This window comes from Aquarana catesbeiana, unplaced genomic scaffold, assembly GCF_042186555.1.
Source record: "Aquarana catesbeiana isolate 2022-GZ unplaced genomic scaffold, ASM4218655v1 unanchor237, whole genome shotgun sequence".
NCBI lineage: Eukaryota > Metazoa > Chordata > Amphibia > Anura > Ranidae > Aquarana > Aquarana catesbeiana.
The window spans coordinates 1,105,208-1,130,425 of record NW_027362665.1 but is presented as its reverse complement, the minus strand read 5'-3'; the positions used below and the strand labels follow the sequence as shown (position 1 = coordinate 1,130,425).

General features: G+C 43.5%; 1 protein-coding gene across 1 annotated transcript; it reads left to right on the top strand.

Moving 5' to 3' along the window:
* Positions 1-5,587: 5,587 nt before the first annotated feature.
* On the top strand, positions 5,588-23,987 carry LOC141122017 (uncharacterized). The gene is given in 8 exon segments (XM_073611814.1): positions 5,588-6,303; positions 6,390-6,513; positions 6,630-6,727; positions 12,989-13,195; positions 13,285-13,443; positions 17,298-17,436; positions 22,467-22,915; positions 22,918-23,987. Coding segments are annotated over 8 exon segments (1,875 nt in total). The 5' UTR covers positions 5,588-6,084; the 3' UTR covers positions 23,398-23,987.
* Positions 23,988-25,218: the final 1,231 nt, after the last annotated feature.

Genomic DNA, 25,218 nt, shown 5'->3' with positions numbered 1-25,218 from the left:
ACCCCCAGATCCCGGCCTCCCCCTGTGTGAAATGGTAACGGGGTACAAGTACAAGCAGAACTCTGCCACACTAAGGGGTGAGTCCATAGCACAGGCTGGGCACACAGCAAGAATAGCAGCATGGCAGCAGAACAAGGGGGGGTGAGCAGGGAAACCGGGGGTGCCTTGGCCCCGCTCCGGTATTTATCTTGGGTGCGGGATGCTATCCCGTCACCAGGCAACACAAGTCCTGGCGTTGGGTTGCCTTAAAGAACCAGCACCGCTCCCTCTACTTTGGCCATGCATAGGGAGCATGGCCTTTGTCTCCAGTGGGCATGTAGTGCAGGAGCAGCAGGACCGTGCCATGCCCACTGAGACAGGGGAGGGGGGTGCATGGAGACAGGCATGTAGCTGGCATGTTGTGAAGCCACATGCAGGGGCAGTGGGGAGGCAGACTGCTAAAACGAGGTGGTGAAGCCCTCAGTAGGAGGCAGCGCTACCTGGCGCTCAGCACAGAGGTTATGTGGTCTGTGTCTGGACGCCAGGGAATGCATTGGTAGAGGGCTTGAAAATGTGGTGAAAGGTGGGCAACCGTGACACCAGGGAAAACTGAAATTCAGTTTTTCCCCCTTTTACCCGATAACCCTAAAAACCCTCACCCTGCTTGGGTGAAAATCCCATGAGTTTTGCCTTCTCTATAATACTCTCTCGTGCCTATGGTGGTCTGAATAGCAATACCAGGAACCAAGAAGACTATGTGGTGACTATGGTTTATTACAACATGCCCTGTATGACCCTATGTGATCGAAGTGTCGCATTGTCTGGTGAGAGTCCATCTGCATGTGAGTCCTTCGCAGTGGTGTGTGATTGATGAGGAGAATCGGTGGCACATACGGCTAATTTTATGGTTATTTGGGATTTTGCACTTAACATTGATACTGCAATTGCAACACAATTCTGAAAATACGTGTCACTAGAAGCATAATTCTACTGTAAATTCATCATTTTTGTTGTACTATGGATATTGTTTCTTTTCCTTCTTTTTATAATCCTTCTTGGAAGAAATAAAGGAGAGAGGAATATCAGACTTACATATTTGGATGAAGAAGGGATACACCTGGAGGCCAATGTTCTGTAGGACATCATGCTTGAGATGACCCATTCATTCATAATGGTCTGATCTTTTGGTGACAGTCCAATGTTTTAGTACATTTCACGGAGGTGTTGGCGAGTGATTGGAAGAGATTTTTGCACTGGGACAATCGATGATCTGGACTGCACCATTTTATGGACACTTAGACAATTTGTTGGTGGATATATGACAGCTAAAGGAGATTATTATTAGATAATTCATCATTGGAGGATCATAGTATTGGGAATATATACAGTATTTCTGTTATAGCTGCACCAATAAATTGTTAAAGAATCGAGATCGTGATTCTACCCCCCCCCAAACTTAACACACCTCAATTCAGTGCAGAGAGTTCTCTGCTCAAGCCGACAGCTGACAAAAAACCCAAAAAAACAGGCAGTCTACCAAGTTTATCACAACATGGCTCAGGCGAGGTAAAGAGAAACACTGTAACTTGTGGTTCTTTTAGATCAAAGGAATGAACTTCGGTCTGTAAATGAGGTCAGTGTAACCACTTAAAGACTAAACCTTTTTCTAACATTTGTTGCTTACAAGTTGAAATCAGTATTTTTTGTTAGAAAATTACTTAGAACCCCCAAACATAATATATATATATATATTTTTAGCAGAGACCCTAGAGAAGAAAATGGCGGTTGTTGTAATATTTTATGTCACACTGTATTTGCGCAACGGTCTTTCAAATACAATATTTTTGGAAAAAATACACTTTAAACCCTTTATTACCGGACACTTTCGCCCCTTCCTGCCCAGGACAATTTTTAGCTTTTTGAATGACAATTGCGCGGTCATACAATGCTGTAGCCATATGACCTTTTTATCATTTTCTTCCCACAAATAGAGCTTTCTTTTGGTGGTATTTGATCCCCTCTGAGGTTTTTATTTTTTGCTAAACAAACTAAAAAAGACCGAAATTTTTGGGGAAAAAAGTTTTTCTTTGTTTCTGTTTTAAAATTTTGTTTTCTCCTTCACTGATGGCCATTGATGAGGCGGCACTGATGAGGAGGCACTAATATGAAGAACTGATGGGTGCTGATAGGCGGCACTGATATGTGACACTGATGGGCACCGATAGACGGCACTGATATGTGACACTGATGGGCACCGATAGACGGCACTGATATGTGACACTGATGGGCACCGATAGACGGCACTGATATGTGACACTGATGGGCACCGATAGACGGCACTGATATGTGGTACTGATGGGCACTGACAGGTGGCACTGATGGACACTAATAGAGGGCACTGATGGGCAGCACTGATGATGAGGTACTGACAGGTGTTACTGACAGGGACTGATTGGCACTGTGATGGGCACATCATTCCAAGAGAGGCACTGTGGTGGGCGATCATTCCGAGAGAGGCAGAACGGCGGTCAGTCTATGTAAACAAGGCAGATCGCCGTTCTGTCAGAGGGGTAGATGGAGATCCTGTGTTTCTGCCTTCCCACAGTTGAAGCACCTCCCCCACACAGTTAGAAAGCACTCCCTAGGAGCACATTTAACCCTTTGCATGTTAACCCCTTCCCTGCCAGTGTCATTAGTACAGTGACAGTGCATTCTGTTTAGCACTGATCACTGCATTGGTGTCACTGGTCCCCAAAAAGTGTCACTTAGTGTCAGATTTGTCTGCCGCAATGTCGCATTCCCACTAAGAATCGCTGATCGCCGTCATTACTAGTAAACTAAATAAAAAATAAAAAATCCATAAATCTATCCCATAGTTTGTAGACAAAATAACTTTTGCGCAAACCAATCAATATACGCTTATTGGGATTTTTTGGACCAAAAATATGTAGCAGAATATATATTGGTCCAAATGGATGAAGAAATTTGATTGTTTAAGTTTTTTTATTTCATTTTTTCTAGCAGAAAGTAAAAAAAACATTGTTTTTTTTTTTCAAAATTGTTGTTTTTTTTTTGTTTATAGCGCAAAAAATAAAAACCGCAGAGATGATCAAATACCACCAAAAGAAAGCTCTATTTATGGGGGAAAAAAGACTTACATTTTATTTGGGTACAACGTCGCATGACAGTGCAATTGTCAGTCAAGGTAACGCAGTTCCATATCACAAAAAATGGCCTGGTCATGAAGAGGGGTAAATCTTCCAGGGGTGAAGTGGTTAAACAAAAAAAAATAAAGTTACACCCAAGCACATAAAATCCCCCCCCCAAAAAAGAATAAATTTTGAGTCCCCCCACCCCCACATATACACACGTATGAACATAACCATAAGCGTCAGGGGCGCCTACACTTGAAAACATTTATTTAAATACACATGTTACATATCGCCGCACACCCTGGAATGAGAGCGATAATTTTATCACCAGACCTCCTCCATAATACTAAACTGATGACATATAGGGGGCTTTTGAAGCATCACCTATAGAAAATATAGGGTACAGAAGTTTGGAGGGCGGAGCTCCAGTCTGCAGCCAGATACCATCAGGAAATGCAGATGTACATTGTATCTAATGTCTATTGAATGTTTGTTACATTAAAGTTCATAAAAACAAAAAAACTGAAGTGGAGGCCACATGTTTCCTGTCAAATGTGGAGCACCACTCTCAGAAGACAGGAAGACTCTGTTGAAGATAGGAAGTGATGTCAGGTACAGACAGGAAGTGATGTCAGGTACAGACAGGAAGTTCTGGGTGAGAGGTGAGTAGGGAGGAAGTAGTGAGGAGACATTGCTGGAAGTGGTAGTAGACGAGGTAATAAGATCTTATTTTCTATTTACACCCAGTAACCCCCCCGTCATGTCCGTCCTCTTCCTCCATAGTCACTGTGATGTCTTTTATCTCCAGCAGATGATGATACACACATATATAGTGTGGAAATGTAGAATAACCCCTTCAGGGGGATCAGTAGATGATGAATAGTGATGAGCTCCGGTGTGTTGGAAACCTCACATTCCCGATCCCACCAGGAAGCCGACACTTCACAGTGCTAATCACAGACAGGGAGACATTTCCTGGTCTGTGCAGATGTGAATCGGGAAATGTCTCACTGTCTGTGATTAGCGCTGTGAAGTGTCGGCTTCCTGGCGGGATCCGGAATGTGAGGTTTCCAACACCTGAGCCCATCACTAATGATTAATATATCTTCCTTCCAAAGCTGGCCATACATGGTTCAGTTTTATCGTTCAGCCAGCGGGATGAGAGGAAAAATCTGAAGTGATTCCCCCATCCACACATTGGAGGGGGATGGGGGAATCCTCCCCGCTGCACTATTGTATTCTGACAATGGGGGGCGCTCCTCCGCTCTCAGAATACACAGATCAGTGATGAAGCTATTGGCTGCAGCCGCTGATGGAGTGACTTTTATCCGGCAGTGACCACACATGGATGGAAATGTGACCGATCCCTGCTGAACCAGCTGAATTTCCATGTCTCTATGGTCACCATAAGTGACTTCCTCCCCTCCCCCTCATCTCCTTCATTATGTAAGTCATGCTGAGATAATCTCCCATTGGCTGAGCAATATTCTCATTTGTCTCTGAGCTCCTTCTTGCTATTCCTCGTCCTGCCTGTTGTTTCCTTGGATTGATTTTCTGTGTAGTGACCCCGGCTTCATCTCTTGGATGCGCTCGTCTGTTGCTTGTCCTGACCTTTATCCTGATTCCTGGATCTCCTCCTCATCTCTCCTCCATATCCTCTTACACAGCTTTTCTCCACACCTGCAGTGATCCTGGGGGGTGGAAACTTGGCACCAGCACTCAGCAAAATCCATCCCCACCATTAGGAGCTCTGGAGAAAATGGTCTGCTATTTACACTCCGTTCCTCCGCACGTCACCTGATCACATGAGAGCTTACTTTCACAGATTCCTGACAGATTTCTGTACGGTAAAGGTCAAAGTTCACTCTTCAGTTTAGGAGAGGTAGGACACACCCAGGAACAATGATTTGGTTTGCTCAGGAGCCTCATATAGAGGACCCCTCAAATCTCCCCATCCAAATGTCCATCCATCCAGAGTCTATATGTCCTATGACATCACACTGACCTCACAGCTCCTCCCCCCAATGTCCCCCCATCCAGAGTCTATATGTCCTATGACATCACACTGACCTCACAGCTCCTCCTCCCAATGTCCCTCCATCCAGAGTCTATATGTCCTATGACATCACACTGACCTCACAGCTCCTCCTCTCAATGTCCCTCCATCCAGAGTCTATATGTCCTATGACATCACACTGACCTCACAGCTCCTCCTCCCAATGTCCCTCCATCCAGAGTCTATATATCCTATGACATCACACTGACCTCACAGCTCCTCCTCCCAATGTCCCTCCATCCAGAGTCTATATGTCCTATGACATCACACTGATCTCACAGCTCCTCCTCCCAATGTCCCTCTATTTGGCTTTTTTTTCTGATGCTTTTAGGATGTGGGCGGATCCTGGGCATCTTCACTAGCAAAGTAGGACTGTTGATCCTGCATTGACATCAGAATGCCTGCTACAAGCTTTTATCCTGCATAGTGTGGGGGTCCTGTGTGGGTAAATTATACCTCAGTCTGAAGTGGGGCTTTAATAAAATAAGGACCTGAATGATAAGGTGAGGAGGATTCTGGGAAAATCATTTGATTTGTCTAGTTGTGTTCATATCCTTGCCCCGTACACACGATCGGACTTTGTTCGGACATTCCGACAACAAAATCCTAGGATTTTTTCCGACGGATGTTGGCTCAAACTTGTCTTGCATACACACGGTCACACAAAGTTGTCGGAAAATCCGATCATTCTGAACGCGGTGACGTAAAACACGTACGTCGGGACTATAAATGGGGCAGTGGCCAATAGCTTTCATCTCTTTATTTATTCTGAGCATGCGTGGCACTTTGTGCGTCGGATTTGTGTACACACGATCGGAATTTCCGACAACGGATTTTGTTGTCGGAAAATTTTATAGCCTGCTCTCAAACTTTGTGTGTCGGAAAATCTGATGGAAAATGTGTGATGGAGCCCACACACGGTCGGAATTTCCGACAACAAGGTCCTATCACACATTTTCCATCGGAAAATCCGACTGTGTGTATGGGGCATTAGAGTTTTCCTCCTGTGAAGTCTGGAGATCATATGACCATCACATTTCCTCCACCTCCCTCCCTGATAGAATAGAGAAATACAAAGAAGATTCTAGAAGTCACCAGAGAGATCATGGAGGAGAGGTGAGCGGTGCTGGGAATTCTGGGACATTATCCAGTAACAGACAAGGGATGTGTCTGGATGGTGACTGTATCATTGTGTGTGTCAGGTTCCTATAAGGTGTCAGGATGTCTCTGTCTATTTCTCCATGGAGGAGTGGGAGTATTTAGAAGGACACAAGGATCTCTACAAGGACGTCATGATGGACAATCAGCCGCCCCTCACATCACCGGGTAAGAGGAGACTTTATTGTAAAGGAGAGAGCAGTACGGAGGCTCCACCTAGATCCCCCATCATCTGATAAACACATAGAAATAATGTATTCAGTCAGTGTGTGTGTTTCCTACAGATGGATCCAGTAATGGGAACCCACCAGAGAGATGTCCTCGTCCTCTGTATTCCCAGGATTCCACACAGGAAGGTCACACCATCCCCCACCATCATCAGGTAGATGATTGACAATTGTTGGTAAATATGATTTATACATGCAAACAAAATATAGTGTAGCGCAACCAAAAAACAATAATAATAAATTAAGTCCTCATATTATCAAAATGCCCCTGTTGTGCAACTTTCAGTGACAGTTCATTAATATCCAGCGACTTCAGTGACCACCACCTCTAGCTGGAATGCCTTCTCACCTCCAAAATATGACCCCACTACAGAGTCTCACATGCCTGGTGTAATATATAAATATTACATAAAAAGGGCACAATCGTAATGGATTGTGTAAGTGATTCTGCGCAACACAAAATGAAGTAAATGAATAAATGCATAAACTACACACCTGAAAAATGAAATATCAATCCCCTAATGGGGTAGAGCAATATGTGCAGATTAAAAAACATGTAGCAGGTGTATCATAGTGACAAAGTGCTAATCAAAATAAGAATCACTCAATAAAAGCACAAAACATAACATAAACTGTGACTGGTGGGTGAACATGCGTTGCTAGGTGATCTGGTGACTGTTCGTGGTAACGGATACCCACTCGGGGCTCCCAGAACTCTCACCTCTATGGCACGATAAAAGTGCCTGTGTGCTTCCAATAGGTCTGTGGTCACTCTGGTGCAGTGATGACAATGGCGTCCTACTCCTTCCGGAGGGAGGGGGGCGTCACTTCCTCCACTTGGTAGGGCCTCTGTTCCACAGTAGGGGTGCCTATATACTTCCAATGGGTCTGTGGTCACTCTCGTGCAGTGGTGGTGATGGCGTCCTAATCCTTCTGGGGGAGGGGGCCGTCACTTCCTCCGACTGTTAAGCTCCATATAGGGGTAATTGAAAAGACTCCAATAGTGTAATAAAGTTAAAGCCAATGGATTTATTAAAGATAAAAAAAAAAATCAGCTTACATAAACGTAAACAAAAAAAGGTTTTTTTGTTTACGTTTATGTAAGCTGATTTTTTTTTTTTTTTTTTTTATCTTTAATAAATCCATTGGCTTTAACTTTATTACACTATTGGAGTCTTACACTACTCTGTTCCCTACTGTGGAACAGAGGCCCTACCAAGTGGAGGAAGTGACGCCCCCCTCCCTCCGGAAGGAGTAGGACGCCATTGTCATCACTGCACCAGAGTGACCACAGACCTATTGGAAGCACACAGGCACTTTTATCGTGCCATAGAGGTGAGAGTTCTGGGAGCCCCGAGTGGGTATCCGTTACCACGAACAGTCACCAGATCACCTAGCAACGCATGTTCACCCACCAGTCACAGTTTATGTTATGTTTTGTGCTTTTATTGAGTGATTCTTATTTTGATTAGCACTTTGTCACTATGATACACCTGCTACATGTTTTTTAATCTGCACATATTGCTCTACCCCATTAGGGGATTGATATTTCATTTTTCAGGTGTGTAGTTTATGCATTTATTCATTTACTTCATTTTGTGTTGCGCAGAATCACTTACACAATCCATTACGATTGTGCCCTTTTTAGTTTATTAGTAGTGTAAGGTGTTCACTATTTGATTTTGCAGCATCACTAAGAATACATCACCACTATTATTTCATTTCATTATTTCACTTAGTTTTAGGTAGTAGCGCAGAAGTCTTTCTTTTTAGATTTTTTATAAATATTACATGCTTTGAGGGGCCCTCTATATGAGGCTCCCATGCAAACCATTATATTGTTTCTGGGTGCGTCCTTCCTCTCCTAAACTGAAGAGTGAACTTTGACGTTTCCCATACAGAAATGTGTCAGGAATCTGTGAAAGTATTTGAATATTACACCAGGCATGTGTGACTCTGTAGTGGGGCAGACATTGGGAGAACCCAGGAGGAGGAGGTCTGTCTTGTCCAGGAACATAACTGCCAGTTTGTTGTCCCTCCTTGATCCACGTTACAAGGGTAAGGTTGTGAAACTTATCCAGCCCTCGCAGAGGGAGCAGAGGATGAAACATCTTCGGGAGGCCTTGCAGAAAGTTTTGTGCAATGCGTTTCCAGAGCCTGGGAGGTTACAAATTCCTGGTCCTGGACAACGTGTTGCTGAGGCTTCAGTCAGTCACAGAAGGAGCGGTGGAGAAGGTGGCCATCTGACAAATGCGTTCAGACAATTTTTTAGTCTGCAGCCCCAAGGTCTGCTTAGATCCAGCAACAATCGCCAGCGTCTGATTTACATGGTGCAGGAATACCTAGGGGCAAGATCAGACTTGGAGACCTTTCCAACCGAAAATCCTCTGGGTTACTGGGTCTTGAGGATGGATCACTGGCCAGAGCTTGCACAGTATGCAATTGAGCTACTGGCCTGTCCTGCATCCAGCGTTCTTTCGGAACGCACATTCAGTGCTGCTGGAGGCTTTGTAACCGATCACAGAGTGCGCCTGTCCACCGACTATCCTCTTCCTCCTCAATGTTCATGTTGCTAGCTTGTAAGAACATTTTTGGTTCTGGGCACCACCACCAGTGGCTAAGGCCCAATTTTTCTGCCCCTGTTTTACAGGGGTGTGTAGTTACAATTGTTGCTGTATTATTTTGCAGCAGGGCTTGTTCCTGCGCTCAACTAAAGTATCTGTGAAGAGTTGCAGTGTTGTGGTACCACCACCAGTGCCTAAGGCCCAATTTTTCTACCCCTCTTCAACAGGGGCGTGTAACTGTGAGGGCTTACAGTGTTCTGTTACCACCAACACCTAAGGCCCAAATTTCTGCAGAGTATATAGGACAGGCTCCTACTTTCAAACATCTGACTTACAAACTAGAGCTGCACAATTAATCGTTAAAAAATCGTGATCTCGATTCACCTCCCCTGACGATCTCTCCTGCTGAGTTTGACGATTCTTTCATATAAACAAGTGGAGAGATTATCTGCTCACTCAGCTGTCAAAAGAAAACATCCAGGCATTCTGCCAAGTTTAGAACTTGAAACATTGTATCTAACTTCCTTCTTAGATCAAAGGGATAGAACTTCTCTGTGTAAACAAATAACCTGGGCAATCTGCCAAGCTTTAAACAACGTGTAAATGCAGGAAGTTTAACCACTTAAAGTCTAAATCTTTTTCTGACACTTCTTTCTTAAGTTAAAATCAATATTTTTTGCTAAAAAAAATTACTTGGAACCCCCAAACATTAGAGATAATATAAATATATATATATATATATATATATATATTTATTATAATATGGAATAAAATGGCAATTGCTGCAATATTTTATGTCGCACTGTATTTGCCCAGCAGTCTTTCAAATGCAATTTTTTGGGAAAAAGTACACTTCAATAAATAAAAAAAAAAAGAAACAGTAAAGTTAGCGCAATTTTTTTTTTGTTTTAATGTGAAAGATGATGTTACGCCGCGAGAATCGTGAGAGAATCGTGATCTATCCTCTAAGCAAAAAAATCGTGATTCTCATTTTAGCCAGAATCGTGCAGCTCTATTACAAACGACTCCTACTTGCAAACGGAAGGAGACAACGGGAAGTGAGATGAAATCTACCCCTAGGAAGGGAAATTCTCTCCTGTAAGAGTTAATATGGGAAAAACGTGTCTCCTCTCCACTGATGCTTTATCACCAATCCTTGTTTCCCTAAAAACCCCAAATTTTAAAAATCCAATTGTCATTGGGACAGAAAGTGAGGTGAAATCTTCTGAACGGGGGCACAGACAGCAAAACAAATGTTACAGGGGTGATAACCCTTCCCTATGTTTTCCAAAAAGCTTAAAAATAGATTTTTTGGCTGAAGCTACACTTACAAAATGTACCTGTTCCAAATTACAAACAGATTCAACCTAAGAACAAACCTACAGTCCCTGTCTTTCTTGGGACTGCCTGTATACTGGTGTTCAGAGTATATAGGGCCTGGGGGCCCCACACCTTTTCTTTTTTTAATTTGGGTGCGGGGTTCCCTTTAATATCCATACAAGACCCAAAGGGCCTGATAAGGGAGTGCCGTTTTTCTCAATATTTTACATCCATATTGCCAGGACCCGACATTACATTACAGCCGCAAGCAGTTATAAATGACTTTTTTTCCTTTAGAAATAACATTTGGTGCAGGGACTGTTGTAAACACGGGAAACATGTGCCACTCTACAGGCATACTATAGACACCCCCCAGGAAGATATTTAAAGGAATATTTTCACTTTTATTGTTTCACTTTAAGCATTATTAAAATCACTGCTCAGGAAAAAACGACCGTTTTTAAAACTTTTTTTTTGCATTGATCCATGTCCTCTGGGGCAGGACCCGGGTCCCCAAACACTTTTTAGGACAATACCATGCATATTAGCCTTTAAAATTAACACTTGAAGTCCCATAGACTTTAACGGTGTTCGAAAATTTGCACAAACTTTCGGTCCGTTTGCGTGTTCTGGATGCGAACCGAACCGGGGGGGTGTTTGGCTCATCCCTAATCCAGAGAGATATATTCCAGGTGTGTGACTCTGTAGTGGGGTCAACTTTTGGAGGTGAGAAGGCATTCCAGCTAGAGGTGGTGGTCACTGAAGTCACAGGATAATAATGAACTGTCACTAAAAGTTGCACAACGGTGTAGGGCTGCAACTAACAATTAATTTCATAATCGATTAGTTGGCCAATTATTGTTTCGATTAATCGGTTAATAATCTTAAAAAAAAAGTGTGGTGTATAATTTAGGTAATATGTAAAGTTTTAAAAAAAGGCAATTTATTCTTAAATATCTCTATGCCGTGGTAAATATAAATAACCAACTATATGGTTAGGGAGCAAAATATCTAATCCACTCTGAGAATAACAGACAGAAGTGAGATATATACTGTATATACTATTAGAGGAGATATATACTGTATATACTATTAGAGGATATATACTGTATATACTATTAGAGGATATATACTGTTAGAGGAGATATACTGTATATACTATTAGAGGAGATATATACTGTATATACTATTAGAGGATATATACTGTACATACTATTAAAATGTGAATCTGGTAAATATCATCAGACTCCGAGATAAAAATGTATTATTTAACAAACAATGTCTTCCTTAAAAAAAAAAAAAATGTTATTTTAAGAACCTTCGTTCGATTTTTTAATCGTTAGTGGGGTCAAATCGACATTCATTTTCAACCACAGTGACGGGAACATTTTGAAATAATAGCAAACTTCATGGTCAAAGGAATTTTCAGGCAGTGTATGTGGTTTTCGTTCATAAATTACATTCGTTTTAAAAACAGAATGTTAAAAACCAAGTGAAAATTTCAAACAACAACATTGTTTCATTCAGCGAATGTACAAAGATTTTTTGTCTGAATATTTTGTCTGAAAATTGATCGGTGTGGTCAGCATAAGGCTCGGTGCACGCCTATGCAGTTTGCTTTTCATCTGTTTCTGCAGTGCTTTTTGCTGTGTGTTTTGACTTTTGCGCACGTGATTGTGCTGCGATTTTGCGTTTTTACATTTATTTTTGGCCAATTTGTTGTTGGGAAGATTAAAAAAACAAAAACTGCTGCAATAATTACATGCTTTTCTGCAGCTTTTCCGTTGAAGTATATTGAACCAAAAAAAGCACCGTTTTGCATTAAAAAAAGTCCTTGACCCTTTCCAAATAGGCAGTGGCTGAAAAAAGCATAGATGTGAATGTGTCCCATAGGAAACCATGTAAATGGACTGTAGTGCGTTTCTGCAAAAAGCACTAAACACATAGATATGAAACAGGACTAAGACGTTTAGTAACAGAATGGGGTTAAAAAAAAACTAAAATTAGCCCTTTATAGTACAAAGAAAAGCAGATAATCACTACTGTAAGGGGTTCATTTTTTTACTGTAGATCTGTGAAAGTAATAGTTACAGTAGCGATTATTTGCTCTTTTTGTACTATAAAGGGCTTATTTGAGTTTTTTTAAGCCCATTATCTTACTGGCCGATTAATCGATTATGAAAATAGTAATCGATTAATTTCATAATTGATTCGTTGTCGATTAATCGATTAATTGTTTCAGCCCTACAACGGTGGCATTTTGATAATATGAGGACTTGATTTATTATTATTGTTTTTTGGTTGCGGTACACTATATTTTGTTTGCTAGTATTTCAATGAGAGTCACATGTGGATTCATTCTAAGAGGTGTAGGCAGCAATCACATCAATTCTATTAGTACATTGAATATTTCATCTTATTATATTTACTCACATTATTTTTGTATTGTATATTGCGCTGATTATATATTTTCTCACATTATGATTTATACACAGCATGTTTATTACAATGAATGTTTTATTATATATTCAGAGTGGAAACCTCGGGGATGATATTATTGATGTTAAAGAAGAGTATAAAGAGGAGGATGAGGAGTATGGAGTGATGGAGGAGTTTTCAGAAGGACACAAGAATATGATGGAGCCACCAAATACCAGGAACCCACCAGAGAGATGTCCCCATCCTCTGTATTCCCGGGATTCCACACAGGAAGGTCACACCATCCCCCACCATCATCAGGTAGATGAGGAACAATCACTGATAGTATCATTAGGATCTGTACATTATCTGCATTGTTACCGTTGATGTCATTTTTATTATATATTCAGAGTGGAAACCTGAGAGATTCTAAAGTTGAGGTTAAAGAAGAGATAAAAGAGGAGGATGATGAGTCATCCATCTATAGGAACCCACCAGAGAGATGTCCCCGTCCTCTGTATTCCCGGGATTTCACACAGGAAGATCACACCATCCCTCACTGTTACAAGGTTGGTGACACGGAGGATATAAAACACACTTATAGAGACAATGGGGGTTATTTACGAAAGGCAAATCCACTTTGCACTACAAGTGCAAAGTGCACTTGGAAGTGCAGTCCCTATAGATCCGAGGAGGACATGCAAGGAAGATAAAAAATGGCATTTTAGCATTCTCATACATGGGTTTCCCTATGGCCAGATACTAGGGATGAGCTTCGAGTTCGAGTCAAACTCATGTTCGACTCGAACATTGGCTGTTCGCAAGTTCGCCGAACAGCGAACACCCTTTAAAAGTCTATGGGAGAAATCAAAAGTGCTAATTTTAAAGGCTTATATGCAAGTTATTGTCATAAAAAGTGTTTGGGGACCCGGGTCCTGCCCCAGGGGACATGGATCAATGCAAAAAAAAGTTTTAAAAACGGCCGTTTTTTCAGGAGCAGTGATTTTAATAATGCTTAAAGTCAAACAATAAAAGTGTAATATCCCTTTAAATTTCGTACCTGGGGGATGTCTATAGTATGCCTGTAAAGGGGCGCATGTTTCCTGTGTTTAGAACAGTCTGACAGCAAAATGACATTTTGAAGGAAAAAACTCATTTAAAACTACCCGCGGCTATTAATGCATTGCCGACAATACACATAGAAGTTCATTGATAAAAACGGCATGGGAATTCCCCAAAGGGGAACCCCGAACCAAAATTTAAAAAAAAAAATGACGTGGGAGTCCCCCTAAATTCCATACCAGGCCCTTCAGGTCTGGTATGGATATTCAGGGGAACCCCGGCCAAAATTAAAAAAAAAAAAAAATGACGTGGGGTTCCCCCTAAATTCCATACCAGACCCTTCAGGTCTGGTATGGATTTTAAGGGGAACCCCGCGCCAAAAAAAAAAAAAAAAAAACGGCGTGGGGTCCCCCCAAAAATCCATACCAGACCCTTATCCGAGCACGCAACCTGGCAGGCCGCAGGAAAAGAGGGGGGACGAGAGTGCGCCCCCCCCCCTGAACCGTACCAGGCCACATGCTCTCAACATTGGGAGGGTGCTTTGGGGTAGCCCCCCAAAACACCTTGTCCCCATGTTGATGAGGACAAGGGCCTCATCCCCACAACCCTGGCCGGTGGTTGTGGGGGTCTGCGGGCGGGGGGCTTATCGGAATCTGGAAGCCCCCTTTAACAAGGGGACCCCCAGATCCCGGCCCCCCCCCGTGTGAAATGGTAAGGGGGTACTTTTGTACCCCTACCATTTCACTAAAAAACTGTCAAAAATGTTAAAAATGACAAGAGACAGTTTTTGACAATTCCTTTATTTAAATACTTCTTCTTTCTTCTATCTTCCTTCATCTTCTGGTTCTTCTGGCTCTTCTGGTTCTTCCTCCGGCTTTCTCGTCCAGCATCTCCTCCGCGGCGTCTTCTATCTTCTTCTCCTCGGGCCGCTCCGCACCCATGGCATGGGGGGAGGCTCCCGCTCTTCTCTTCTTCTTTTCTTCTCTTCTTCTCTTCTTCTCTTCTTCATTTTCTTCTCCAGGCCGCTCCGCAATTCATGCTGGCATGGAGGGAGGCTCCCGCTGTGTGACGGCGCTCCTCGTCTGACAGTTCTTAAATAACGGGGGGCGGGGCCACCCAGTGACCCCGCCCCCCTCTGACGCACGGTGACTTGACGGGACTTCCCTGTGACGTCACGGGGAATGCCACAGGGAAGTCCCGTCATGTCCCGTGCGTCAGAGGGGGGCGGGGTCACCGGGTGGCCCCGCCCCCCGTTATTTAAGAACTGTCACACGAGGAGCGCCGTCACACAGCGGGAGCCTCCCTCCATGCCAGCATGGATTGCGGAGCGGCCCGGAGAAGAAAATGAAGAAGAGAAGAAGAGAAGAAGAGAAGAAAAGAAGAAGAGAAGAAGATGAAGAAGATGAAGAGAAGAGCGGGAGCCTCCCCCCATGCCATGGGTGCGGAGCGGCCCGAGGAGAAGAAGATAGAAGACGCCGCGGAGGAGATGCTGGACGAGAACGCCGGAGGAAGAACCAAAGAACCAGAAGAGCCAGAAGATGAAGGAAGATAAAAGAAAGAAGAAGTATTTAAATAAAGGAATTGTCAAAAACTGTCTCTTGTCATTTTTAACATTTTTGACAGTTTTTTAGTGAAATGGTAGGGGTACAAAAGTACCCCCTTACCATTTCACACAGGGGGGGGTCGGAATCTGGGAGTCCCCTTGTTAAAGGGGGCTTCCAGATTCCGATAAGCCCCCCGCCCGCAGACCCCCACAACCACCGGCCAGGGTTGTGGGGATGAGGCCCTTGTCCTCATCAACATGGGGACAAGGTGTTTTGGGGGGCTACCCCAAAGCACCCTCCCAATGTTGAGGGCATGTGGCCTGGTACGGTTCAGGAGGGGGGGGCCGCACTCTCGCCCCCCCTCTTTTCCTGCGGCCTGCCAGGTTGCGTGCTCGGATAAGGGTCTGGTATGGATTTTTGGGGGGACCCCACGCCGTTTTTTTTTTTTTTTTTGGCGCGGGGTTCCCTTTAAATCCATACCAGACCTGAAGGGTCTGGTATGGAATTTAGGGGGAACCCCACGTCATTTTTTTTTTTATTTTGGCCGGGGTTCCCCTTAATATCCATACCAGACCTGAAGGGCCTGGTATGGAATTTAGGGGGACTCCCACGTCATTTTTTTTTTTAATTTTGGTTCGGGGTTCCCCTTTGGGGAATTCCCATGCCGTTTTTATCAATGAACTTCTATGTGTATTGTCGGCAATGCAATAGCCGCGGGTAGTTTTAAATGAGTTTTTTCCTTCAAAATGTCATTTTGCTGTCAGACTGTTCTAAACACAGGAAACATGCGCCCCTTTACAGGCATACTATAGACACTCCCCAGGTACGAAATTTAAAGGGATATTACACTTTTATTGTTTGACTTTAAGCATTATTAAAATCACTGCTCCTGAAAAAACGGCCGTTTTTAAAACTTTTTTTTGCATTGATACATGTCCCCTGGGGCAGGACCCGGGTCCCCAAACACTTTTTATGACAATAACTTGCATATTAGCCTTTAAAATTAGCACTTTTGATTATTCATGTTCGTGTCCCATAGACTTTAACGGTGTTCGCGTGTTCGAACAAACTTTTTTCCTGTTCGCATGTTCTGGTGCGAACCGAACAGGGGGGTGTTCGGCTCATCCCTACCAGATACAAAGAAAATCCTAAAACCATCTACCTTCTCATGTGGTCCCATGTCTGGGCTTCTTAGCCATTCAGCTCCCTACCTTATTATTTCTATCATTTTTTATGAGAAAACATTATCTATCACTGAGTGATGCAATCTAACACTTAAGGGAGTCAGTACCGAATCAAGCAACGAAGATGATAGAGCACCCCCCCCAGGTCCCATACTTTGGCAGTAGTGCTTTGCTGGGGTACAATCCCCACGAACTGTGACAGTGGTGCAAATGTCAGTTATCATATATCTTGACCCTATTGTTTCTGTTATCTTTGACTACAAACTTACTCTTGTATTCTGTATGCTTGGATCTGACACTGTTATATAAATTAATATGTAACTGGTTGTACCCACTCAGTGTGAAAATAAAAGAATTTAATTAAAAAAAAAATAAAAAATGGCATTTTAGCTTGTACATGATTGGATGATAAAATCAGCAGAGCTTCCCCTCATTTCAGATCTTCCCCTCAGATTTACAGCGACTGCACTTCAAAGTGCACTTTCAGTGCAATTTCAAGTGCACTTTGCACTTGTAGTGCAAAGTGGATTTGCGTTTTGTAAATAACCCCCAATGTGTAGATTTTTTATGTGATGTCACAATAATAAAGCTTATATCTTACAGATGATATTCGCTCTCATTTTCTTGATTTAGAGTGGAGATCCAATCGATATAGAATTTGAGGTTAAATCAGAAGAAGAGAAGTATGTGAGGGATGATCAGCAGTCTATGGAGGAGGATGGAATAACGGGGACATTTATAGAGGAGGACACTCCTACAGAGATCAGCACAGGTGGGTCATTAACACTAAATACATTCCTCCACCCATACTGCTCACTGATTGGTCCAGAGTAGGGCGGGGACTGGGTGATATCAGCCTGTAATCCCCTGGTCACTTTCCTGAGCTGTGTTCCCCGTCCTGTATTCCTGTATTTCTCTCGGATAATCTTCCTTCTCTGTGCTGCAGACACAATTTATGTATCTAGACTGGATTTATGGAGATTCTGGGGTTCAGCTGGCAGCAAAATGTTCATTTTCACCATAGATGTTACTAGACCTTTGCTGGGGGGAGCACATTGCAGGGGCTTCTTTCTCTAAGTGATTCTTTCTACCAGTGATCTGCACATAAATCTCTGCACTTCAGTGATTGCACAAGAGAACATTCATAGCAAACTGCACTGGAAAGCACCTAACAGACCGCAGATGACCCGTCTCTCTATTCAGCTCTCCTTACACTCTGTAACATGCGCTCTCTACCACTCCTTCTGACACTCGTGTCCTCTCTCCTCAAACTCTCTTACCTTCACCCCTCTTCTCCACCCCCCTGCTTATACATATCACCCTGCCTTCTGCCCTCTCCCTATTACTGCTCCTACCAACTCTCGCTCATTCTATATCCATATACTGATAAAACCTCCAGTACTCTGAGGCATTCCCCTTCATATAAATCACATTCCCACATTACCTCCCTCACCCTCCTGCTTCTCCTAACCTCTGGTGACACATCCCCGAACCCCGGGCCGCTATCATCTGTCTTTCCCCAACGCTCCCATCCCCCTACACCCTCTGGCAGCAGCCGCAACCCACAGAACTTGGTCTCTATTCCTCTTCTTTCCAAAACCAGCCCCCCTCCCCTGTGCCCTTTGGAACGCACGCTCTGTCTGTAACAAACTCACCGCCCTCCACAACCTCTTTATCACAAATTCCCTTAACCTACTTGCCATTACTGAAACCTGGCTTCATGAATCAGATACTACTTCTCCTGCTTCCCTCTCCCATGGTGGCCTTCTCTGGACTCACTTCCCCAGACCAAGTGGACGGAAGGGAGGTGGAGTGGGAATCCTTCTAGCCCCATGCAGCACCTATCAGGTACTTCAACCACCTCCCTCTCTGACACTCTCCTATTTTGAGGCACATTGCATTAGTCTATTCTCTCCCGTTTCTCTAAGAATTGCTGTCATCTACCAGCCGCCTGGACCAGTATCAGCCTTCCTTGATGACGTCTCTGCCTGGCTACCCTACTTTCTCTCTTCTGAAATCCCCACAATTATTCTCAGTGACTTCAACATCCCTGTTAACGTTAACACTACTATTACTTCTAAACTTCTCAGTCTAACCTCATCGATTGACCTGAAGCAATGGATACAGGCTCCTCCCCACTCCAACGGCAACACCCTTGACCTTGTCTGCTCCTATCTGTGCACTCTGTGCAACCTTTCCAACAATCCTCTCCCACTCTCTGATCACCACCTTATTAGTTTTGATCTCTCCCTGTCTTCCACCTCCTCTCCCTCCAACCGCCTAACAGTTACATGTAGAAACCTTCGCCATCTCAACCCTTCTCTTCTCTACTCTGCTACTGATCATCTCTATGACAAAATCTCACCTCTGTCCTGCCCCGACCTAGCCACTTTAATCTACAACCGCTCACTGTCTTCCTCCCTAGACAAGCTTGCCCCCCTCACTACACGCAGAATTAGGCCCAGACTGCTACAACCCTGGCAAACAGACAACACCAGAAGTCTCAGAAAACGTAGCCGCGCTCTTGAGCGCCTGTGGCATAAGACTAATGCCCGTACACACGGTCGGATTTTCCGATGGAAAATTTCAGATCGGAGCGTGTTGTCGGAAATTCCGACCGTGTGTGGGCTCCATCGGATTTTCCGACACACAAAGTTGGAGAGCAGGAGATAAAATTTTCCGACAACAAAATCCGTTGTTGGAAATTCCGATCGTGTGTACACAAATCCGACGGACAAAGTGCCACACATGCTCAGAATAAATAAAGAGATGAAAGCTATTGGCCACTGCCCCATTTATAGTCCCGACGTACGTGTTTTACGTCACCGCGTTTAGAACGATCGGATTTTCCGACAACTTTGTGCGACCGTGTGTATGCAAGACAAGTTTGAGCCAACATCCGTCGGAAAAAATCCTAGGATTTTGTTGTCGGCATGTCCGAACAAAGTCCGACCGTGTGTACGCCCTATAAGACCCAGGAAGACTTCACACAATATAAATCTGCCCTCCTAAAATACTATTCCTGCCTCCACACTGCCAAACAGACCTACTTTATCACACTCATTAACACCTTCTAATCCAGTCCACGTCAACTCTTCTCTACCTTCAACACTCTACCCTGTCCTCCACTGCCTCCACCCACCAACTCACTCACTGCCCAGGAGATTGCCAATCACTTCAAAAATAAAATTGATACAATTTATGAGGGGATCTCCAACGTGCAGAAACCTCCCCATGCAACACCCCATATCCACAGATACAATCATTACTTCCCTCATTCAACCCTGCTAGTATTATTGAGGTTGCTAAACTGTTATCTAACACTCATCTAACCACCTGCCCCCTGGATCCTGCTCCCTCGCAAATGCTATGCTCACCTTGTGACTCAATTCTACACTCTCTAACTCACATTTTCAACCTCTCCCTCTCTTGTGGAATCTTCCCAAACTCTCTAAAACATGCGCTAGTCACCCCCATACTTAAAAAGTCCTCACTGGACCCCACCAATCTTAATAACCTACGTCCCATCTTCTTACTCGCCTTCTCCTCCAAACTTCTTGAAAGACTGGTCTACAACCGACTGAGCGACTATCTGACCATGATTAAACTTCTTGATCCCCTTCAGTCTGGATTTTGCCCTCAACACTCCACGGAAACTGCTCTCATTAAACTCTCAAATTACCTACTAACAGCTAAAACCAGCGGACAATATTCTGTACTACTTCTCCTGGATCTCTCTACTGCCTTTGACACAGTGGACCACCCCTCCTCCTCAATATACTCCACTCCTTTGGTCACCGTGACTGTACTCTTCGCTGGTTCTCATCCTACCTATCCCACCGCTCCTTCAGTGTCACTTACAACTCTACTTCCTCCTCTTCCTTTCTCTGTTGGGGTCCCCAAGGTTCTGTTCTTGGACCTCTCCTTTTCTCAATCTACACCTCCTCCCTGGGTCAGTTGGTTGCCTCCCATGGCTTTCAATATCATCTCTATGCTGATGACACCCAAATCTATCTCTCCACCCCCCAGCTCTCTCCATCTGTCTCCTCACGCATCACCAACTTACTAGCAGACATATCAGCCTGGATGTCACATCACTTTCTCAAACTCAGCCTATACAAAACCGAGCTAATAATATTTCCTCCCCATGTGCCACTTCCCCTGACTTCTCTGTCAATATCAACGGCTCAACTATCAACTTGTCCCCCCACGCCAAGGTCCTAGGTGTAATCCTGGACTCTGACCTAACCTTTCGGCCCCACATTCTATCGTTATCCAAAATTTGCCGCCTCAACCTCTGCAACATCTCCAAGGTTATTATACATTATTATTATATCACGATTTATATAGCGCCAACAGTTTACGCAGCCCTTTACAATGTAGAGGGGGGACAACACAATTACAGTTCAATACAGGAGGGCCCAGGTCATAGAGTTGAGTTTGAGGATGTGGTGTGACATCCATTCCGATATGTCATTCAGTAAGTTTGAGATCTGTGAGGAGACCGAGGGGGTGAATTGAGGAGTGGAGAGATAGATCTGGGTGTCGTCGGCGTAGAGGTGGTATTGGAAGCCATTGAGGTTATCAACTGGCCCAGGGAAGAGGTATAGAGCGAGAATAGGAGAGGCCCAAGGACAGAGCCTTGGGGTACCCCAACAGAGAGAGGAGTGGAGGAGATGGAGTTGTAAGTGACACTGAAAGTGCGCTGAGATAGGTAGGAGGAGAACCAGGATAAAGCAGAATCACGGAGGCCAAGGGAGTGTAGTTTGCTGAGGAGGAGCTATGTCAAAGGCAGCAGAGAGGTCTAAGAGTATGAGTATGGAGTAATGGCCATTGGTTTTAGCAGTTAGTAGGTCATTGGTAAGTTTTAGTAGGGCAGTTTCAGTGGAATGTTGAGGACGGAAGCCAGACTTTAGGGGGTCGAGAAGGTTGTTGTCCATGAGGCAGTGACTCATTCGGTCATGGACAAGGCGTTCGATGAGCTTGGAGGCAAATGGGAGCAGGGAGATGGGTCTTAAGTTATTCAAACAGGTGGGGTCTAGTGAAGGTTTTTTAAGTATGAGGGTAACCAGTGCATGTTTGAGCGGGGAAGGAAAGGTGCCAGAGGAGAGGAAGAGGTTGAAGATGTGGGTTAGGGAGTTGAGGATAGAGCGGGAAGGTGGTCGCAGTAATTGAGAGGGTACAGGGTCCAGGGGACAGGTGGTGAGGTGGGCCATGGAGAGGAGTTTATCAACTTCATTGGTGGTAACTGGGCAGAAGAAAGAGAGTATTGAGTGTGGTGTTGGACCCGATATGTTGGGTAGCGAAGGAAGTTGAATGCTGGATATCTCCTTGCGAATTGTGTCGATTTTGCTTTTGAAATGGTTGGCAATCTGTCGAGTGGTAAGCAAGTTGTTGGGTGGAGGCAGTGGGAGATGAAGTAAGGAATTAAGGGTAGAAAAGTTTGATGAGGTTTGGATGAGAGGGTTGTAATAGGTTTGTTTAGCAGTGTGGAAGCAGGAGTTGTATTAGAGAAGGGCAGATTTGTACAAGGTAAAGAATTTAACCCATGCTTGCCATGCTCGCTCAAGAGCACGGCTGCGTCTCTTGAGACTTAGTCGATTAATAAAAACAATAATTGGCCAACTATTTAGTTATGAAAATAATCATTAGTTGCTGCCCTACAGAGGACCCATTTACTAGTTACCTTGAGGGGGGAATTGTAAGATCCTCAGAGACAAAGCTGCCTGATGTGGGCGGAGTCCTGGTTTAGGGGAACCAATCTGCTCATGTCTAGTAATAATCTTTGTATTTCTATTTTAGTAGATGGACGGGAGATGAGGAAAACCTCAGAGGATTGTCTCACTTTGTCTCCAGACTGTAAAGTAGAAGATGAGGACATCACACAGTATAGTCCAGGAGAAAACCCGACTACCTCAAATGTCCATCCGGCACCACACAGTGTAGATGGACCATCGTATTCCTCTTATCCTGAGGAACCTCAGACTGTGAGGGATGGTGCCGTCCTTCCAACGGAGAAGAGCTTTTCCTGTACTGAGTGCGGGAAATGTTTCCCTTCTAAATCCAAACTTAATGTGCATATAAGATCTCACACAGGGGAGAAGCCGTATTCCTGTCCTGAGTGTGGGAAATGTTTTTCAGGGAAGTCCAATCTTTACACACATCAGAGATCTCACACGGGGGAGAAGCCGTATTCCTGTCCTGAGTACGGGAAATGTTTTTCAGGGAAGTCCAATCTTTACACACACATCAGAGATCTCACACGGGGGAGAAGCCGTATTCTTGTCTTGAGTGCAGGAAATGTTTTTCAAATAGGTCCAGTTTGAACAGACATCAGAGATCTCACACAGGGGAGAAGCCACTTTCCTGTCCTGAGTGCGGGAAATGTTTCTCACGGAAGTCCCATCTTTACACACATCAAAGATCTCACACAGGAGATAAGCCGTATTCCTGTCCTGAGTGCGGGAAATGTTTTTCAGTGAAGTCTAATCTTTACACACATCAGAGATCTCACACAGGGGAGAAGCCACTTTCCTGTCCTGAGTGCGGGAAATGTTTTTCACAGAAGTCCAATTATTACACACATCAGAGATCTCACACGGGGGAGAAGCCATATTCCTGTCCTGAGTGTGGGAAATGTTTTACACAGACATCCCATCTTTACAGACATCAGAAATCTCACATGGGGAGAAGCCGTATTCCTGTCCTGAGTGAAGGAATTGTTCCTCACTGAAGTCCTGTCTTCCTGTACATCAGGGATCCCACACAACCCTTGAGGTGTATTAGTGCCTTGAGTGTGGGAAATGTCTTCTATATGAATGTTGCTGGACATCACAGCTCTCATGTGGGGAAGAAGCACACCCTGATATACACCTCAGATATACTCCATGGCTGATCTTCATCATGTAAGAAACAGTTCATAAGGAGATCAGAGATCACCAAAGACATGGATGAAGTGTTGTACCGTGTAGGCCATTGACAGCAGTAGAAAAATAAAAATGGAGTCATTACCTTTCATTGGCTGAGTACATTTTGTGGTGGAAGATTTAACAAACACTTAGAGGTCTGTTTAAAAAAAATAGTTGAACGGTTATGACCGACATTCGTCCAGCCATGATGAATATTGGCCGTATTTTATTTCATACACTGATTTCCTTGACTCCATCTAATGACCATAATGCAGTATTGCACTAATTGAGGTATTTCAGGAAAAATACCCGATTATGGCCACTAGATGGAGCCGATGATCATAGGAAATCACTGTGTTAAATCACAGCCAGAAATTGTAACAGCTGGATGAATGATTGTCACATTAGTCCAATACGATTTTTTTTGAAAAATAGACCTCTTATTTTCCTTCATCAGACATGTCTTCATACTAATACCTGAGATCATACTCATACACTTATCAGTACAGTACACACTGAAGGATATAACTTAAATAAGTCAACACTATTAGACTAACCATTGAATTAAAATGAAAAGTACTATGTTTGGACTTTAGATGGCGCTAAGTATAATAGCAATTATCTCCAGCTAGTGGTAAATGTAGTATTTTCTATTTTAAATCAATGGAAATTATTCGACCAGCAAATAGCCAATAAAAACTCAATTTTCCCCTCATTCACACAGAAGGAATGTACATGTATTTTCATTGGGTGAATTATTATGTAAATGATTTATGAATAGACCCCTAAATGTCAGGAGACGCTTATATAAAGATGGGAAGTATGTAGCAGGTAAATGAATAGACCTCCTAGTTATGTTATTACCAGGCTGCAGCTAGGGGGAGCTCTAATGTTTAGAGTGTGACCACAGCAGAGTGATCCCATCTAGCTCACATTAACCCTTTCACTGCCAGAGCTGGTTTTTCCATTATTTTTGCACACATGGTAATATGGAGATTTTGGGCCTGAAGATTAGATAAAACCCCCAAACATATATTTTCTGAAAGCAGAGGCCCTGGAGAATAAAATGGTGGTAATTGTTAAGGTGTTCCTCGTACACAAATTTCACCTTCATATCCGGGTTTATTTTCTACTTTCCCCCATTTTCTATGGTGTGATCTTTTCTACAATACTTTGTTATAATAATGTAACACATTGTGTATTGTACACAAATTAATAATGACTCCGCCTCCACATTCCAGACAAGTCATTTTCCTGATGTTAGGATTACTCTCCTCTTGTGATCAGTCGAACTCCAGATGTATTGAAAAGCAGATAATTTATTTCAGATGTGTCACACAAATGGATGATGCTTACAAGCCAAAAATGCAGTAAAAATCATACAAAGAGATGTACATCCCCCTCCTAATACCTACAATAATATAGCTATAATGCTTCTATTGGCTGAGAAAACACAGATAGCGTGCCTGGTACAAAATGGTACTTTATTTAGCTAATTAGTGTTTCCTGTACATTCTTGTTCTACCATATATGGTTAAGCCTAATCATTCTACAACTTACTATGGAGTTAGTTAAAGCAAACGATACAGCAAGTTAATACAACAATCTGCTCAGAAGTCATCTTAAGAAAAGTCTCAGGGTTATTG